The 22,149-nt window shown below is 37.8% G+C and overlaps 1 protein-coding gene across 1 annotated transcript in view; it reads right to left on the bottom strand.

The window, feature by feature from the left end:
* Positions 1 to 22,149, bottom strand: part of SCARF2 (scavenger receptor class F member 2) — a 233,358-nt gene that overhangs the window by 146,633 nt on the left and 64,576 nt on the right. Inside the window, exons 2-3 of the mRNA XM_063454609.1 lie at positions 8,472 to 8,530; positions 729 to 830 (exon numbers count right to left, since the gene is read on the bottom strand). Coding sequence (XP_063310679.1) covers positions 729 to 830; positions 8,472 to 8,530 — 161 coding nt within the window. The remainder of the gene's footprint in view (positions 1 to 728; positions 831 to 8,471; positions 8,531 to 22,149) is intronic.

Genomic DNA, 22,149 nt, shown 5'->3' with positions numbered 1-22,149 from the left:
GGAATACACTATCTCTATATAATATCACTCAGCAACTCACCTCCTTTTTTTTTTTTCTTCACGTTGTAGGTGGGGACATTTTCACATTTTTCTTTTTATGTGCTTCACTATATTTCAATTTATAGTGACTTTAAAAGTAATAATTATTTAATAAACATATTTTGCTCTTTTGTGTAACTACATAGTTTTGGTTGGGTTCTAATGTAGAAATATTTTTGTAATTATTAAAGTGCATTATATATTGACTTGTGTTGGCCATACAGTTACATTCAGTAGGAACTCTACTTGGTAAAACATGCCATGATCCTGACATTGACTCCCAGTAGGTCCATCATTAAAAAGAGGATGTAACTCATTGGCATCTCCTGTTTTCTATGCTGGCTCTTCTGTTTTCTAAGAGCTCAAAATTGTTGATGTGCATGCATTCACAACAGAGTTTACATTTATTAATAATAATAATAATAATAATAATAATAATAAGAGTAACAACACAATAATGTGACTTTGTCAAACTGTAGTAAATGTGTTGACATTTTATTTCTAAATCAAATTATTAGGTTGTGTTCTATATTACCTTTTTCATTTTATTTCTAAATAAAATTTCCTTTTTCATTTTATTACAATTACATAGGTAACTATCTGTATATCATCAAGTTACCTAACGTTTTCCATACTAGGTCAACACTCTGATCATGACATATAACTAAACAGCCGTATTTAATGCTTACTTGTTTCACAATTGGCTCCAAAGTAACCATGGCGGCATCGACATTCATTGGGCCTAACGCAGACTTCATTTTCCTTACACGTAAAGTTGCCTTCACATATAGCTGGGGAGCAAACATTTACAGCATGTTATAAAACATATACTGTGAATTCTGGTTAGATATACTAGGCATGTTACTATAGTTACTAGTCCAGTTAAATACAATGATTTATCTCTGCTTTTGGTGTAAAATGAAATCAATAGAGTAGTGGCCCAAATCACACACAATGACTACAGTTATTTATTGTGTCATGCAATGAATTGCTTAGCACACAACTCAGCTGGAATGACCACTTCAGTTATTTCAAGTGGTTATGGTGCCTCAAGTCCATATGTGCAGTGTTTCACTATGAAAGCTGAACATATATAGATTACACCATAACAATAATTCCATCTTCAGCAAGGTAATTGGGGCATCTTCAGTCAGCCTGAAACAGGTGCTCATTCATTGGCTGAGAGCTGTCAGCATCTGGCGTCTTCAGACGGTATATGTTGGAAGTCATAAGCCAGAACCACAGGAGACCAGGCACCTGGCATGGACCTATGTTCAAGGGAAAACCATTGCGATACTGGGGAACACGGCCAGGGTACTCCTGACAATAACCACTACAGGTTAAGATGCTTGCAGTAAACCTTTATCTTCTTATCTAATAACCACTGTTCAAGACACTCACTGTTCAACATATATTTACTGGACAAAATATTTAATCATGTTGCCTATCCTGAATGGCAAAAGAGAATCAACACTCTAAACAAGAGGCCAACATTGCCAGTTCACACTAGTACTGCATGTAACTTAGACTCATTACATGATAGAATCAGTTTTAGACCTGGTAAAACCTGGGTGGTTCAGAAAAGGAAATTGCCTCACTGAATGACTCAGTTCTCTCTTTAGAGCATCCTGATATTAACAATCTGCCAGAAATACAATTTGTACTACAGTAAAATAAAGCATTGTTTGCTGGAGCTAAAACAGAATAAATACTGTATAATCATTATATCTTACAGAGGATGTTTGTTCACAAGGTCCAATGTTTTAATCAAAAACTGGGCTTTGAAAAGCTCTTTGTGTTGAGACAAAATTTACTTTGGAAAATCATAATAGGATACTTGTTTTCATAATGTCTTTTTTTATAGAGTTGTTACAAATGCGTGTACCCAGAGAGGGCCAATCTAATCAGTTGGCATCTCGAATTTCATCGAAAACAAAACACAAATTACTTTCAAAACGAGGGCATATTCATGAATTTGAATGGCAGTTTTCCATGCGAAAATGTTTGATTTGCAATACAGTAAATAGCTCATTGTTTCCCAAAAATCAAATGATATCTTCTTTATATTATATATGATATTATATGTTAATTTATTGTAAAACTACATTTTGGTGTAATTTTGTTTGGTTGGTTGTTTTTTAAGTAAAGTTGTCCACCATGAGATAGGTGTAATTTCCTTTCTAAATTTCTATGTTAATATAACTTCACTGAAACCCCCCAAAATATGTAGAATTAAATAGTGTACTATCCTGAAGTCATTTTGCAGCTTTTGATTGTTAAGTTAATCTTTTTCTTAATCTTTTTATATAGCCTTTTATAAAACTATCCCATTCGGCCTCGTAATTAAGGCAACTGTCAGTTTGGGCACATGGCATCTTTACATGTAAACATGTTTATGGTCACTTGTCCCGCACCCACACAGGTTATGTATCATTTACATATGTTTGCTTTTGTGATGTTTCTGTGTAGGGGATAATTAGTGCCAGTGGTGTTGATTTATTAAAGTATTGTAGTGTAGCACTTCCTTAGACATCAGGTCAACCTAGAGCAATTCATCATGTTCACTTTTTATCAGTGTTGCCAATATCATGGATTCAGGCTCTTATTAAAGCTCAGTATGTTGTCAGCATTCAGGGAAATAAAAAGAAAAAAAGGGTGCCAAGAGTATATAAATCAAAATAAATAGTTATGCAAGACTTCGCTCCAAGATAGGAACAGTTCATTAGCAATAAAGGTCAGCAGTCGATTGCGGGACTTAGAGCAGGACTTCCCTTACAAAATCTTTCAAGATATATATATTTCTTAAATTGCATTATATAAAATATAGCATTGAAAGAGCAGTGACAGTTTGTTAATATTTATACATAAATATATAGGCATAATAGCCTGTGGCGATTATGGCTGGGGGTATGATGTACACACATCATTGAGTAATTATAATGTAGGTAATAGTGCATGAAGTCATGGGGAAAAGAAAGTACACCCACCTTGAATTCTATGGTTTTACATTTCAGGACATAATATTAATCATCTGTTCCTTAATACGTCTTAAAATTAGGTAAATACAACCTCAGATGAACAACAGCACAAAATCAAAACATTATTGTACAGTACACTTTTACCGCTACATTATCCCAACACACTACACTGTCACAACACACTATCATTAAGATCAGGTCCTTCCCTCAGCCCATTGCACTGGTCTGTAGGTAATGTTTCTTTTTTTTGAGGGGTTGCCAGCAAGGCAAACTACAACCAAAAAATTAAATAAAATAAAAAGTGTTAAAAAAAAAACCTATTTTTGGTTGGAGTAACTGTTTATCACTTACAATTATACTAAATATATTGTTTAATGCAAAGGATACATTACAGTAGATCATTTATTAAGCAAAAAGTATGCAATTTTTTGTGGTTTATTATGATTTCTTCAGAAACCCTAGATGGCATTATTTTCTCATATTACATGGTTCGTTTTTATGTATCAAATGTGTGTGTATTAATATGTCTGTGGATGTATTAGGAATAGACTGATTATCGGTTTTGACGATTATTAGAGCCGATATTCAGTATATTTTTGATAATCGGTATAGGTCCTGTACTTTACTGATACCTTATTCACCGCACACTGTCTATCGCATCTGGAAACTCCAACCACTGGCCAAGCTGACTGCAGGGTGGTAAGACAGTGCATAATCTGCTATCATATATTGAGCTGGCAGGCTGAAAGTAATAGGAGTGTGATTGTTGACGGCAATCTCACTCCTATCAGTAACAGCACTGTACATGCAGAGATCTCACTGATCCCAGCATGTACTGGCTGCCTGAGTGTGATTGCTGTCAGCATGTTTAGTTAATGCCAGATTTGTGTAATGTTTTCAAATCAGTCGATCCCTAGTATGTGTGTAAGTATCATAGAAATACATTTATACACAAATAGATGGATCATAAGAAAAACAGAGTAAACTAAAGCTAGGACAGGAGTATTTTATTTTTTTCATAGAGATTAAAAAAAAAAAAAGCTAATGATCTGCTTAATGGAAAGTTATGCGAAGAAGAGCTGTGCCTAGCTTAACACCTTTTTCAAACTCTATATTATATTTTAACAATAGCAAATTGAAGCTTAGCATCAGTACATGCTCTAAATATACATCTATTTATCTTTGTCTTTCCTTTATTGCTATTAAATGGCTGCCTTGAGCATAGCGCAGTGTCAATTTCAGTCCTATTTTGGCAATCGGCAAATACCTACAGTACGCTACTTATATGCTATACAAATCTCTTTACTATCTACACAGCATTCATTTTTATGTGACAGATCAGGAGAACGGATACAGCTGGGCTTCAGAGCAGTTTACACAAACACTGTACAGTAAAGAGTTCATTCACTACTGTACAGTAAAGCAGTTTGTGAATGTATATTTTGCATTTCACCAGCTATTCTCAGTTCCTGTGCTCCTGTGTATGTTAGAACTAAGTAAATGCTATGAGATTTGCATGGCGACAGACTGCCAGAGGATAACTGAGAGCTCTCTATACATTAAAAAAAAAAAACCTTGACTTGACACCATCCCCTACCACCCCTTTTCTGGACCCCTTGCTAAAGGGAGGAGGAGTATGGGCTACAGTGTGTGCTTCACTTTCTGGTTTGGAGTAAAAGACAGTCTTTATAAATAAAGAAACCATTGACTAATCAGAAGATGTAATTAACTATTAACTATTTTTGAAAATATAATTAGACGTACTTTTGTTATAACAAATGTGTGTGGGTAAACATAGAGAGAGAAATACTAAGTCTGTATTTACAGAAGGCAGTCATGTACATTCATGTACATTTGATATCAAACAATCTAGCTTTGAATACACAGAATTAAATATCCTCTTTAGGCATTAATGATGAGGCTCGTAGGTCAGGGTCGCTTACAGGAACCCTATAATGTCAGGAATAAAAACACTACAGTGTTAAATGAATTGTTTAGCTCCCCGGCTCCCCTCAGATCTCTCGGACATTGTAATAAATGTATCTTTTCTCCCACGCTGCACCGATCTTGCTGCAGCTGTCCCCACCAATGTTGATGATGTCAGCGAATCAAATGCTTCCCCATAGGAAAGCATTGGAAGACTTTTGCGCATGGATCCTAATACACCTCTGAGTGACTACCACTAGAGGTGTTACTAGACAGCAGTGTCTTTTCTCTAAAATGTTGTGTTTACATTAAAAAGCCTGCAGGGACAAGCTATAGACACCAGAAACTCTACATTAAGCTGTAGTCATTCTGGGAACTATTACGTCCCCTTAACTCACTGGTGATTTCTGGGCATGGATTTTATTAGTGGGCCAACTTTTCACTTGCACCTGTGTGCCCAGTGATTGAGTGTGCTTATGGGTAGCGCAATTGTGAAAAGTTTACAATTTTCACTAAAACGAAATATTGGCTTCCCAATGAAGCTGTTGCTCCAGTAAACACAATAGTACACTTACCCTCAGAAAACAATCTTTGTTACAACATACAGTGAGGGAAACAAGTATTTGTTCCCCTGCTGATTTTGAACGTTTGCCCACTGACAAAGAAATGATCAGTCTATAATTTTAATGGTAGGTGTATTTTAACAGTGAGAGACAGAATAACAAAAAAAATCAAGAAAAACACATGTCTAAAAAGTTATAATTTGATTTAAACAAATAACAAAAATCGTAAAAATCAGCAGGGGATCAAATACGTTTTTCCCTCACTGTACAATAGGAATTGAAGTTCTTAATTTAATCACAATAAGTAAAGACACAAAAGAAACAATGATGTTAATAGAACATATTATAGAAAATACTATCCTGTAACGACTAGAGGAGATTTTATAGTACTTATTGCAATAAAGATTGTTTTTTTTTTAAGCTTAAGGTGGGCTTCTGTGTTTTCTACTGGATCTGATACTTTGGTCCACCAAAGTCCTAACATGCCAATTTTATCTTCAACATAAGGCTCTAACTTTTTTTTTTTATAAAAAATTTATCTGGTCATGATGGTACCTTTATTTTAGTGAAGGATTCTCAATATTCCAAAACATGTTTCATCAATTTTTGCCAACTTAATCCAAAATGTAACGGTCATGCCTCCTTTCAGCCATCACTGCGCTGCACCCCTTCCATCAGCTGACGCCAGGTCTCCTCTGATTTTGTCTCTCAACAATGACCCTCAGCAAAATGCGCATTAAGTCTGCTTACGTTCTAAATTTAAAGTGACAGTAGCCCAAATAACTTGTGGGCCAAAAATACATATTTATATATTTTCACTGATTGTCCTAATTGTTCCCTAAACTATCACGACACAGTTATGCATATTTAAGCCTTCTCTGACATCACTTCCTTGCCATGTCGTGGCTTTTGCAGCCCGAAAGTGCGTTCTTATATCCTTGGCATTTCTGGTAACTGACTTTATTTAATCATTTATCCTATATTCTGGCATCCCCGAACCTTGGAGTTGTTATGCCCATATATACATCTGTCTCCAACCCTGACCTAGGACTTTATCTTACGATTCTCTACCCTATACCTCAAACTTATACACGCTAAGTCTGGCCACTCTAAGGTCCAGTAATATGTCTTTTTGTGTATAGGGTTATTCTTGACCCACTGCTTGGTCGTTAGGGCATCTGATCTTGACAGTAACATAATCAGCCATTGGCATTGAACATTTCTCATAGAACACCATTTTATATAGTTTGAGATAAACTGTTTTAATAAATACTGATATATTGTTTTCTTCCTGTAGACAATGTTACAAACATAAGGGTCATTGGAAAAAAGATGATACTTTCTTACTGCACAGATCAGGGTTTTAATACTTGAATGTTTTTTTTTCTAGATTACATCTTCATGATTAAAACATATAAATTAGCAACTAGAATGCATTCAGACACTAGGAAGTGACCGTTTCCAAATCTAGAATTTAACAGCCGATCTAGTACAAAAATCGAACCATGAACAAAATGTTCCACCTTCCGATTTATTTGTGATTCTTGGTTTTCTAAACTTTACAGAGGCAAACTGTAAAAGGCATTTGGAATGCTATGCAAGTGTTATTTAAAATCACTGTGAGATTGGTATTCATGATAAACTAGTGCCAAACGAATGTTATTATTAAACCAGGAAACAAACGTATTCTTTCTGCTGATGATTTTTTTTGTCTTGTGTTACTTGTCTCTCGGTACTTTTCCATTTTAATTTGGTTTTTGTTTTTTGCTTCCTTATTTACATTTTTTTCAAGTAATTAGTAACACATAATAAGGAAAGTAAAAAATGCCTGCAGAATCAGTCAGACAATAAGAAACCAACATCTGGGTGAAATCACATAATGCAAAGGAAATAGGATGAACTATATTTTCGAGAAGAATATAAAGTCAGGATAAGGTCACACATCAAAATTGAAATGAGATCAGAGAGTATAAAAGAAATGTACCTGCATGCCATCTCCGCGATACTGGAATAATTAAATATACTAACACTACAATTTATTGCAGAACACATCAAAACACATCTGTTCAGAAATGCTTATGGACTCCCAGAGTAACTTACCTATACTTATCCATATCTGTCTCTTGCTCTCCTAAAGAGCTACACTCCACTCTCACCTCCAGTCCTGATACATTTCCACCTTGTTTGGTGGCTGTCACCCTTGCTGCCCTGTTGTGTATTTGTACCCCACCTCCTCCAGACAGTAAGCTCGTTTGAGCAGGGCCCTCCTCTACCTACTGTTCCTGTGTCACTGTGTAATTGTCTCATTTATTGTAAATTTCCACCCCTTAAACCTAGACTATAGAGGGATTATAAATGCTCCGTAAGCCTGCATATACCATTTTACACGGCACACATACCTTGCTAGATAATAACACTGTATTGTAATTCAACAGACATTACATTAGTTTGCAAAGCATCTATCGGTCTCTGCATATTGCAATGCATGTGGCTGAGCCTGTAGATGCAGCTGTAAAGGGAGACTGATGAAAAGATTGCTATATAGATCTATAGATATATATGTGTAGTACTTTGCAAAATCATTCAATAATAGTTTGTTCTGTATATTACATGCTAACAGTTTGTTAATTAGTTCATGTTTAGCCACCTCTTATCTTTCACTGAGAAGAGTGAAGAGGAGTGAGCTACCTGGTTATTACAAGGTTTTCGGGACCACCTCTCTTGTTCCATTTTTATTTTTAACACTTTGTCTCCTGCCTGTTTACGCATCATGTAGGCTAAAATAATTGTTTAGGAACTGTTTGTTTAGTTATGTATTTCTTCTATACCATTCTGCTATACTATTGAATTGTTATACGTTTAGCAAACAAGCATATTATACTGCCAAAAACGTCATTTAAAATATATATATATATTAAAAAATTGCAAAACAAAATTTAAAAAAATTTAATTCAAAGGTACATACCGATTAAGCATTCTTCTCCCTGTTGTTTCCACCCCGGGCAGCATGAAAAACTGAATGATCTGTTTTCAAAGAAAAAGAGAAGCATGATCATTAGAATCTGTTTGTGGTGTTAACTTAAAGGTGCTCAATGTTGTTCTTGTTAGAATATATTCTGCAACATATTATATTCTAACATTTCCAAAAATGCAGTTCCAAGGCATATAGTAACATTGAATAGAAATGCCTATATGCCTTTTATATAGAATATCCTTTCACAGAATATGAATAATGGAAAACTGAACAAGGAATTGCCAAACTGTTTCTTATTAAGTCTAGCCACAAGACCTATTTTTTAATACAAGACTCACTAAACAATAAATTGTGTTGAATTAACAACCAAACTGCAATATGTGAACCAAATCAGATAAATTTAAGAAAGAAAAAAAAAAGTGCAGTGTTTCTTTCATCTCTATGTTTGAGCTTGAATTCTGCTATCCTGGGGAGAATAAATTGAAATTAGCATAGTTTGCAGATTTTGGAAACATTTCCAGGAGCATTTTGCTGCACTTACAAAAAATATACATCACACCATCAATCCTTTCCACAGCTCTGCCCACTTTGAACCACCTCAATGTGTAGATTATCCCCCACAGCACATAACTTATAGCCTTTACGTATGTATTGACAGTGAGTGCATGTATAAAAAAAATGAAAATAAACAAGGTTGGAAAAAAAAAAAAAACTGACACAAAATAGAAAACAAAAATATGAATATTCTGCAAATATTATTTTACTTCTAAATAAACATGGCAGCCAAACACACAGATTATTATAATAAAGGGGATTTTCAGTTTTAATAACATTTCTGAATTTCTATCATGACTCGGTAAAATCCTGGAATTTGTGATTTATACTATTAAATATTACAAATTGTAAAATCATCAGCCGGTCAGACTGCAGCATAAATGAATATTCTAGAACAGACACTCAAACATGGGACTGCCCCGGCAAAACCAGCACATATACATGGATTTTCTGTTTGCTGAATAAATCCCATGCGGTTGGCAGGCATTCTTTGCCTGAAGACAGCAAATCTACAGTACAAGAGATTATGTGCGAGAACAGTTCAACCAGGTGTAGATATTGCTTAATAGTTTATTCTGTGGGAAAATAATCACCAAGGAAGTAACGCTCATATGTTCCTGCCCACTTATGCCATTATTGAGGAGAAATTTATATGCGCTTTTCAGATTAATCTCGCCCACAAATACGTTCCCAGATGAAAAAAAATCCATTCAAATCGCCTCTTCACTATTATTATTATTGATATATTTTATAACGTAAACTTATTCCGCAGCACTTTACAATATTATGAAAGGGGTAAATTTAACATTAAATTAGACAATTACAAAATGATACAGGAACAATAGGTAGTTAAGGGCCCTGCACAGATGAGCTTACAGACTAGAGGAGTGTAGTATAAAGACACAATAGGAAGGGCATTAAGCGGAACAGCAAACAACAAGGTGGGAATGTAGCAGTACTGGAGGTAAGAGTGGAGTGTGGCTCTTTAGGAGAGTTTTATGAAAAATAAATTACTCTGGGAGGTCATAAGCATTTCTGAAACTATGAGTTTTGAGGGACTTCTTAAGCGTATGAAGACTATGGGAGAATCTGATGGGGGTAGGCAGGCTGTTCCAAAGGAAAGAAGCCACCTGTGAGAAATGCTGCGTGTGAGCAATAAGGGTGTGAGCAGTGGACAGGAGAACATCACAGAAACAGAGATCTTAGGAATACAATGTCAACATTTCATGGGTCTTGTCAGTGAGGTATTTTGGTATTGGTGAGATCTGGGGTTACAAGCTCTAAAGAGACCTAGATAATGTCGCCCAGTACCCTCCCAAGTGACTGATCAAAATAGTGTAATAAAACACACTGGAAGTAAGCATAAGGTAACAGAGCTCAGCGACACAACACAAAAATTGGGTGGTTTTCCCTGTCATGCTGAGATATAACTTAATAAGTTTGTAAAAGGTTAAAAAAAATTCAAAAAAAGACAGTGTGCTAAAATGAGCAAATAAATACATTATTAAATATAAAAGACAAAAATTCCAAAATTCTTCAACATTTTTATGTAAAGCAGAAAAGGATACCAAACCACTAAAAATACATAAAACAGCAAACCTACTAAATAGTGTGCCCTCTGAAACACCAATACAATAGTACAAAAAACGAAAAAGTAAGAATGCAAAGCAGGTGAAATGATCACTTCTAAGGTGTAAATAAAAAATATATACAACCTTATAATAGCGTGGTGGACGATATCTACAGAAAAAGATATAAATCGCACATAGTGTGATAAAAGTATAAATGTAAAGACACGCAGGATGAATATATAAAACTCACAAGATATCAGTGAATGTCAGGCCCATCATCCTTAATCAGAAGGGGTCTTCAGGGTAAATAAGGAAGAGTCTTATTTAACCCCTTAAGGACCGGACTTTTTTTGCGATGTTGTACATTTGCGACCAGGCATCTTTTTGACACTTTTGTGGTGTTTGTGTTTAGCTGTAATTTTCCGCTCTCTCATTTACTGTTCCCATACAAATTATATATTGTTTTTTTCAGGACAAAAGGGGCTTTCTTTACATACCATTATTTATATAATCTCATGTAATTTAATTTTAAAAAAATGAAAAAATATGATGAAAAATTGAAAAAAATACACGTTTTTTGAATTTTATGTGAAAAATCTTTTACTCATCTACAAAAGCGAATGAAAAAAACTGCTAAATAGATTCAAAATGTTGTCCTGAGTTCAAAAATACCCAGTGTTTACATGCTTTTTGCTATTTTTTTGCATGTTATAGGGCTATAAGTACAAGTCGGATTTTGCGGTTTCAAAACATACATTTTTAAAATGTATCAATAGTGACATTGTAACACTATTATCTGTCATAAATTGCGAAATAACACCCCGCATGTACATATTTTTTTAAAAGTAGACAACCCAGGGTATTCAATATGGGGTATGTCCAGACTTTTTTAGTAGCCACTTAGTCGCAAACACTGGCCAAAGTTAGCGTTCATATTTGTTTGTTTGTGAAAAAAGTAAAAAACGAAATTGAACGCTAATTTTGGCCAGTGTTTGTGACTAAGTGGTTACTAAAAAAGACTGGACATACCCCATTTGCAATACCTTGGGTTGTCTTCTTTTGTAAATGGTATGCCATCATGGGAGTAATTCTCATTCCTGGGCTACCATACGCTCTCAAAGGCAACGTAACCAACCTGGCCATTTTCAATGTAAAAATATTTGACCAATATATTTGACCCTGTAACTTTCAAAAACGCTATAAAACCTGTACATGGGGGGTCCTGTTCTACTCAGGAGACTTTGCTGAACACAAATATTAGTGTTTCAAAACTGGAAAATGTATCACAACAATTATATCATCAGTAAAAGTGCTGTTTGTGTGTGAAAAATGCAAAAAAGTCACTTTCACTGACAGTATCATCGCTGTGATATGTTTTACTGTTTTGAATCACTAATATTTGTGTTCAGCGAAGTCTCCCGAGTAAAACAGTACCCCCCATGTACAGGTTTTAGGGTGTCGTAGAACGTTACAGGGTAAAATACAGTGATAGCAAATTAAATTCTCTGGACTTTCGGCCTGGGTTGGCAGGCAGGCCCCTTAAATTGCAATCAATAAAATAACTTAATTATGTAAAAATATTACATAAATACGCACGTAGAATTTAAATATATATGCATATTTATATATTTGAAGTCTACGTGTATATTTATATAATTATTTATGTAATTTGGTATATGGACATATGAATAGTTCACATTCTTTTTATTTATTTATATATACATAGATATATATACAATTTCATTCTAAGTGTATTTTGATATAAATATATATATATTAATATCAAAATACAGTTAGAATAAAATTTCGTATAGATATATAATTTTTTTTAAATTTTTATTATTATTTTAAATTATTTTAATTTAATTTAAATGATTTATTATTCGTATTTTATAATAATATATATATACAATATATATAGTTATTATATATATTATATATATACGTGTGTAAATTAATTATAAGTGTATTTTTATATTAATATATGTACATATTAATATAAAAATACACTTAGCATGACATTATATATATGATATATAGGCATATATTATATAGGTATAATATATGTCTATATATCATATATATACACATATATATAATAATATAATTTTTTTTATTAACTATAACTTTAATTATTTTTTTAGATTTTACACTAGCAGGGAGACTGCCTGTCAGCACAGACAGTCCCCCTGCAGGCAGAGACTAGGACACCTATTGTGACCATGTGGTCGCCCTGTTGGGCGATCACATGGCCACAGGGGTCCTAAACCGCTATGGGGAGACTATCTGGGCTGCAGGCAGTCTCCCCACACCGGGAGCACCTACGATCGCCGCCAGGGGAACGACGGCGATCGGGTAAGTACATTGGACGGTTAGGACGGTTCAGGACCGTCACCGGTCGGCAACGCAAAAATGCCGATGACGGTCCTGAACCGTCCTCCGTCCTTAAGGGGTTAACACTTGTAAGGTAAAGAAACCACATAATAGTGCAGATGGAAATAAAACTTCGAAGAATTTATTATACAATGCACTTACAAAAAGGTCCAGGAAAACCAGCATATAATCCACTACAAGGTGGTGTTAAAAGTATAACAAGCAAGTCCCCCAGTGGTATAATCCAATGTGTTTCGTCCGCAGGACTTCTTCAGGGATTATGAGTTACACTTCCAGGAGTCTTCATTTAAATGTGCCGTATTTTTTTAGAGGGTTGTTGAAGAATTTGGAATTTTTTAGTTTTTAAAAAACATAGATGGCATGTGTGCATTTCATAAAAAAAAATCTGAAAATTCCAGTTGAACAAGCAAGTATCAGATGTGGTATATTTTGCTTTGGTTATTCAGTGCGACATTTGCTTAAATCCTTAAGGGGTTAACTAGATGCTGCTTCTATATATTTATATTACGTTGATGGGCTCTTTTGAGGTCACAATGGGTTAAGGATAAACAGACCAATACCGTTTGAGAACCCTCACCACAAGTGCACAGTCATTTAAAACAAAACACATTACAAGACTATAACTAGTGTATAGCAGTCAGTGGATATATGATCCCACATCGTGTGGGCCCCCCACTCCCTCCAGAATTTCATTAAAACAAGATTTCATGCATTGCCTCCCTACTTGTTACATTTCTTACAGATTTCATCTGATGAGGCTGTACTCTATATTGTTCCACAACCAGCTTTGTAATTTATATTAATTACCTGAGTTATAAAGTGCTAACAGTTTTTGCAATGTGTAGTACAATTGGGGCATTTATCCTCTAGCTGAGAAATATAGGATATGAAATTGAGAATATTCATTACAGGATCTGATGTATGGTTTTCATTTAAACGCAAGCATTGAAGAGGGCTAGGCTGTGAACAGATCCAGTTTATTAGACAGCTTGCTACAGACTAATGGAATTTCTCATTGCTCTGCTAGGAGACGCAAGCCGAGCGAATCACAGGTAAAATAAAAATATGCTAGTAGGGCCATTACATGTATTTTTCTGTTAAGCAGAGATTGAACCCTTATCTGTAAAACATACATTTTCCTTTTTTATGTAAGTTAATTAAACATTCCCTGTAGTTTCTTCCTGTAAAAAGAAAACGGCAAGCTCGCTATAAAAAAAAGATAATGCCTAGCAGCCCTTGAAATGTGCGCTCTTATTCTTCATTTATTTTATGTTTTAGGAAAAAAAACTGAAAGTAAAAATCTAAAGTATAGATTATATAACCCAGACACTGTGACTTTGAGAAGCCAGTGGTTTGGACGTGTTCTTCTCTGTTTAAGACATAAGTGTGATATGTCCTGTTTATTATCAATTGAGTTGCTCTTTCCTCAAGATTTCAAGTCTACTAAACGCTATAAATATATAATGAGGCTGAAATTCATAGAAATTGCAAGACTCCTCATTTGTATTTAAAAGTTATACCTTGTCATTTTCCTGCATCACACGATAAAATCAGACTTGTGATTCTTAAAGTAGAGAATACAACATGTTTGATTCTTTCTATGGAAAAGACAATTTTTTTGTTGCAAATTTGCAGTCTTATGTTAGAAGTTATAATTGTGTTATTTCAGAAGGAGACATGGCACCTCTGACATGGAAAAATATTATTTGTGTGTCCACGTCCGATACTGTCCTAAATCCCTGTCCTAAATTACCACACTCTGTAGCTTTCTTTAAAGGAACACTATAGGTTCAGGACAGGGCCGTCTTTAATTTTGATTAGACCCTGGGCAAGCATTTACTTGGGCCCCCCTGACTACATATAGATACGCACAAATACACTACCTGACACACACACGCAGATACACACTAACCGCATATAGATACACACAAGAACATACAGATACACACAGACTACATATAGATACACTGACACACAGACACACACAGATACAAACACTGGCATACATGCAGATACAAAGGTACACACGCTGACTTCATATAGATACACCGACACACACACTGACACACATACAGACACACAGATACACAACCTGACACACATGCAGATATACAGATACAAACACTAACACATACAGATACACACACAAACACAAATGGACAGACAGCCATACTGAAACACACATACACAAAGACATACTGAACCACACAGACACTGAGGGACTCACACACACAGACGGACAGATACACTGACAGACATACTGGCACACATACACACAGACAGATGGACATACTGAAACACACATACACTGACAGACATATTGACAAATACAGACATACAGAACCACACGGACACTGACAGACTCACACATAGACATACAGACATTCTGGCACACATACACACAGACAGACAGACATACTGAAACACACATACAGACATACTGACACACTGACAGACTCACACACACACAGACATACTGGCACACTGAAGGCTCTCTCTCACACACACACACACAGACATACTGACAGACTCTCACACACACACACACAGACATACTAACACATTGACAGACTCACACACACACACACAGACATACTGACACACTGACAGACATACACACATACACTGACAGACATGCACACATACATACATACTGAAGCACACAGACACTGACAGACTCACACACACAGACATACAGATACACTGACAGACATACTAGCACACTAACACATACACACATACCTTTATACTGACACACACACACAGGCACACTGACACACTGACAGACTCTCTCACACACACACACACACACACACACAGACATACACAGACTCTCACACACACACACACACAGACTGACACACTGACAGACATACACACACACACACACAGACATACTGACACACTGACAGACACACACACACAGACATACTGACACACTGACAGACATGCACACATACATACATACATACTGAAGCACACAGACACTGACAGATTCACACACACAGACATACAGATACACTGACAGACATACTGGCACACACACACACACACACTCAGACACTCATGCAAAATTTGATAAACACCATCCAGTTTCTTACCTTTTCCTGGAGGGTGGCTTCCCTGGGGTCCAGTGGGCTGGCTGGGCTGGCTGGGCTGGCTGGGCTGGCTGGGCTGGCTGGGCTGGCTGGGCTGGCTGGGAGTTAAGCTCTCCCGGCCTGGCCCCCTCCGGAACAGCTTCTTCCTCCCGTGCGGCTCCTGTTTCTGTGGGAGGAAGTGACGCGCGGCGGTCACTTCCTCCCAGTCGGCTGCCGGAAAGCAAAGGCCCGGTCGCGCTGTTAAAGCGCCACAGTGCCCGACCGGGTCCCTGCTGACACAGGCCCACCGGGTGGCCCTAAGTGCATAGGCCACCCGATGGGCCCCCATAGTTTGCGGGCAGAGGGCAAACGGAGCAGCTGTCTTGGGCCTCCCAGCGTTAAAGACGGCCCTTGTTTAGGAACACAAACATGTATTCCTGACCCTATAGTGCAAAACCCACCATTAAGGTGGCTTGCCCCCCATTGCCCCCGTTAAAAGCATGAAAAACTCCCCTTATTTCCAGCGCCACGCGGGTCCGCCTGCACTGGCCCCGCCCCTTGGTTTAATAATCAGAATTGACCATTTTTAGCCAATCTAATGCTTTCCCATTTGTGTTTTTATTGTTGGAATATAATTGTCACTTGGTCCCTGAGGAAGTTCCCTTGCTGGAACGAAATGCGTACGACCTGTATTCCTCATTTTTATATACCATATGCTGGTGGTTATTGTCCACCTTTTACAATAAATTTTGAATACTTTTTTCTAAATGTCACCGCCTGGAGTCCTTGCTTCACATTTTATCAATTGGAGCGGAAGTGGGATAACTAAGCCACCCATCGACATCGGGGGAGACACCTTTGAACGCATTATACGTTTCTATCTTGTGAGTGTACATAATTTTGGCCCACTATTACTTATACATTACTGTATTACACTATATATGCTTTTATGTTCCTTATTTTAGATTTTGTCCAGTCGTATCCCAAACTTTGTTTTTTCCATATTTGCATGAAAATGCCTGCATATAATGATTATACTCACTATAACAACTACATTAAGCTGTTGCTCTGGTGACTATAGTGTCCCTTTAAGAAGGTCCATGTTTTAGTGATACAATTCATGCTACTGGTGACATGTCTGGACATAAATGCAGGGACATTATAAGGGCAGGATGACAGAGTCTGGAGCCCCTGGAGGTCCAGAAAAGCCCCTGGTCTAAATGTTGGCACCATTCCATTTCATTGCTAGCCCCGAGTCCTGTGTAATACTAAGAGAGAAGTACCACTTCCAATCACTTGTGGCAGTGCCGCATAAATGCACCGTATATGGAGTTATACAGCACAGTGAGAGGTATTTCTGTGAAGGCATTGTTTTAATGCAGTGTGGTGAATAGTTAAAGGAACACTATAGTCACCTAAATTACTTTAGCTAAATAAAGCAGTTTTAGTGTATAGATCATTCCCCTGCAATTTTACTGCTCAATTCACTGTCATTTAGGAGTTAAATCACTTTGTTTCTGTTTATGCAGCCCTAGCCACACCTCCCCTGGCTATGATTGACAGAGCCTGCATGAAAAAAAAAACTGGTTTCACTTTAAAACAGATGTAATTTACCTTAAATAATTGTATCTCAATCTTTAAATAGAACTTTAATCACATATAGGAGGCTCTTGCAGGTTCTAGCAAGCTATTAACATAGCAGGGGATAAGAAAATCTTAATTAAACAGAACTTGCAATAAAGAAAGCCTAAATAGGGCTCTCTGTACAGGAAGTGTTTATGGAAGGCTGTGCAAGTCACATGCAGGGAGGTGTGACTAGGGTTCATAAACCAAGGGATTTAACTCCTAAATGGCAGTGGATTGAGCAGTGAGGCTGCAGGGGCATGTTCTATACACCAAAACTGCTTCATTAAGCTAAAGTTGTTCAGGTGACTATAGTGTCCCTTTAAAAAAGCATAGCTTGTGGTTAATACAGCAGGTGTGAAATTTCTTATATAAGTATAGATACCGTAATCTGAATTCAAACAAAGATTTCTTGATACAATGTGATCTATAGAACATGTTAGGGTTTAGGGTTGTACTAAGTGCATGACATAGAGCTGTTTAGGAGGGGCTTAAATCACTATATGTGGGAAGAGCCATAAAACGTTAACTTAGGTTGAAACCCCTGGTTGTTGTTTTTTTGGCCACGTTGCAACTCCATGTCCACTTATATCCTCAGCTAAAGCACTCTGATTTGGGCACAAATACACACAAATAGCCTCATTCTCATACCATTATTTCTATAATGTATCAGAAAAGGAGTCAACTGCAGTCCATACTTCCTTTCAGGGCCGGACTGGGATAAAAATTCGGCCCGGGCATTTTTTTATCACAGCGGCCCACTAAGAAGGGGGCGGGGCAGAGAGGGTGTGTTTTGTCATCACGACAAACACGCCCCCTCTCAAAGTGCAGGCCAGGGCAGACCATGCGCAGAGCTCTGTTAAAGAGCTCTAGCATGAGAAAAAAGCCCTGTATTTGTTCTGCACAGCGCAAGCAAATTTAATAACATGCTTGCACTGTGTTTCCTTGCAACTTTTCTCTGGTGTCTCTATACATGGATACCAGGAGACAAAAATGCAAGGAAAGAGTATTGTGCATGTGTTTGGAGCCTGCTTGTGGGATTGTGTGTGTGTGTGTGTGTGTGTGTGTATAGAGTGAGATGATTGTGGTGTGGTATTGTGTAATAAGGTCGGTTTTAGTCGTGTTGTGTTTGTGGTGTAATGTAATGCATATGTGGCTAGGGGCTGTAGAGAATGTGTGTATAGGGGATGTAGCAAGTGTGTGCATACAGACTATAGTGTGTGTATAGGTGATGTAGTGTTTATAGAGAGTGTGTTTAGGGGTGAAGTATGTGTTTGCTTACAAGGAATCTAGTGTGTGTATGTCAGGAATGTAGTGAGTGTGTGTGTGTGGTGTATATATACACACACACATATATATATATATATATGTGTATATGTATATGTATGTGTTTGGAAGTATTGTGTATGTGTGTGGTGCAGTGTGTTGGGGAGGTTCTGTGTGTATGTGAGGGGTGCAGTATGTGTGTATGATGGATGCTGTGTGTGATGTGGGTGTGAGGGTGCTGTATATGATGTGTGTGAGGGTGCTGTATATGATGTGTGTGAGGGTGCTGTATATGATGTGTGTGAGGGTGCTGTATATGATGTGTGTGAGGGTGCTGTATATGATGTGTGTGAGGGTGCTGTATATGATGTGTGTGAGGGTGCTGTATATGATGTGTGTGAGAGTGCTGTATATGAAGTGTGTGAGTGCTGAGGGTGATGTGTTTTGTGTGAGTGCTGAGGGTGATGTGTTTTGTGTGAGTGCTGAGGGTGATGTGTGTGAGAGTGCTGAGGGTGATGTGTGTGAGAGTGCTGAGGGTGATGTGTGTGAGAGTGCTGAGGGTGATGTGTGTGAGAGTGCTGAGGGTGATGTGTGTGAGAGTGCTGAGGGTGATGTGTGTGAGAGTGCTGAGGGTGATGTGTGTGAGAGTGCTGAGGGTGATGTGTGTGTGTGTGTGTGTGTGAGAGTGCTGAGGGTGATGTGTGTGTGTGTGAGAGTGCTGAGGGTGATGTGTGTGTGTGTGAGAGTGCTGAGGGTGATGTGTGTGTGAGAGTGCTGAGGGTGATGTGTGTGTGTGTGAGTGCTGAGGGTGATGTGTGTGAGAGTGCTGTGGGTGATGTGTGTGAGAGTGCTGTGGGTGATGTGTGTGATGTGTGTGAGAGTGCTGTGGGTGATGTGTGTGAGAGTGCTGTGGGTGATGTGTGTGAGAGTGCTGTGGGTGATGTGTGTGAGAGTGCTGTGGGTGATGTGTGTGAGAGTGCTGTGGGTGATGTGTGTGAGAGTGCTGTGGGTGATGTGTGTGATGTGTGTGAGAGTGCTGTGGGTGATGTGTGTGAGAGTGCTGTGGGTGATGTGTGTGAGAGTGCTGTGGGTGATGTGTGTGAGAGTGCTGTGGGTGATGTGTGTGAGAGTGCTGTGGGTGATGTGTGTGAGAGTGCTGTGGGTGATGTGTGTGATGTGTGTGAGAGTGCTGTGGGTGATGTGTGTGAGAGTGCTGTGGGTGATGTGTGTGAGAGTGCTGTGGGTGATGTGTGTGAGAGTGCTGTGGGTGTGTGTGTGTGAGAGTGCTGTGGGTGTGTGTGTGTGAGAGTGCTGTGTGTAAATGTTAGGGATTGTGTGTTGGGGTAAATAAACAAATAAAAAAAAATCTAAGCATTCATTATATCCCCCCTCCCATCTTACCTTTAGTCTGGGAGGGGGGGACCTGCACGCTGGTACTTGGGAGGTGGGGGGAGAGGCACTTGCAGTCGCACGCTTTCCCTGGTGGTCCAGTGGGTGAGTGAACTCTAGCCCGGGGCTAGAGTTCACTCTCGCGAGATCCGGTCATTGCCATGGCAACGGTCCGGATCTCGCGAGAGGAACCCAGCGGAGCTGCAAGATAGAGCTCCGCCGGGTCCTCTCCCTCCCCAGCCGCAGCTCTTTTTAAGTGGGCCGGTAAGGGAGATCTTTGATCTCCCTCACCGGCCCTTTATGGAATACAGCGGGGCCGGCACTCGGATAGTGCCGGCCCTGCATAGACCGGCAGGGGAGATCCTGGGACTTCCCCTGCCGGCCTCGGCCCCTGGCCACCGCGGCCCACCGGGCATTTGCCCGGTGTGCCCGATGGCCAGTCCGGGCCTGCTTCCTTTAATAGTGCGCTTACAATATACCTGAGACTCTTATTTATCACAATATACCTGGGCTGGGATTCTTATATATCACAATATACCTGGAACTCATATATATGGTTACATACATTCTTAATACAATTAATAAAAATCAAGGCAAGGTTAAGTCTGAAGTATATAACTATCAAAACAAGCAATTAAAATAAAAGTCCAGTTAGTATTGCAAAGGCATTCCAAGATCATAAAGTTCCTCTAGTTTAGTATTCTATTGAAGGCTCTTTAATTATCAAGGAATAGCTTGTAACTAAGATTGTTATTCTTAACAGGAAAATGAATCCCTGGGTAATGATTTCCTTTTAACCCCTTAAGGACCAAACTTCTGGAATAAAAGGGAATCATGACATGTCACACATGTCATGTGTCCTTAAGGGGTTAACACATCAAAAAACTTTATTGTTCCAATATTAAAAAAAAAACAGACAGTAAAACAGAACAGACAGGGGAGGGTGTGCGTAAATAGTGTTCCTCATATATTGTATTTCCAAGGTTATTTTCGGAGCAGGGGTTTTTGAAGAGATATCCAGAATTATACTGGGAGTTTCAGATTTCAAGTCTAAATAGCCATACAGATTAAAAACTTTAATTTTGAGATTCCCATATATGACAATTTCCATTTTAGTGAATAACCTTATTTGTAGTTTGGCACATACCGGTAATATTGAAAAATGGGAATGCACAAACAATCACACTAGGAGACCCAGTAATTATTATATCTTATATTGATTATAAATATATATAACATTTGTATTCATGATGCAGAAAGTCAAGGTCAGCTTACAGCCACCTCACGTGAAAACACAAACTGACTTATCAAGTGTTCTGTGTTGTTTTTTTTTTTCTTTTAGTTTGGATTTGGATATCGTGGCTGGCCCCTGTGGTTCCTGGAAATCTGCAGTCACACCCATTTAATGTGAATTGTTTACCCCTTGGAGCTCCCTGTTGATTATTTGACTTTTTGCCTAATAATGGATACAGTGCATTCCTACTTTAACCTATTTATGAAAACTCTACAGCCAAACAAACATAAAACTACAGCTAAACAATAAATAAAAACATGTTTCTATAACACAATAGAGAATAGAAAATGAAATATATAAATGTATATTTATTAAAAAATAATGATCAAAGTAATGAGTTGTTCACACTATGGAATATCTGGATCTGGTTTCAAACATCATTGGGAGAAATATAACCAAATGGCTTAATTTTTTTCATTTTGTTTTGTGACAATAAGCATTGAATCTTTACAGTGAAAACACATCCTTCTGCTTTCTTACGTTATTATAGTTTAATTTTA

Source organism: Pelobates fuscus, chromosome 5 (assembly GCF_036172605.1).
Source record: "Pelobates fuscus isolate aPelFus1 chromosome 5, aPelFus1.pri, whole genome shotgun sequence".
NCBI classification, from domain to species: Eukaryota; Metazoa; Chordata; class Amphibia; order Anura; family Pelobatidae; genus Pelobates; species Pelobates fuscus.
Note: the sequence above shows the minus strand (reverse complement) of the source record. Positions and strands in the feature narration are given on the sequence as shown.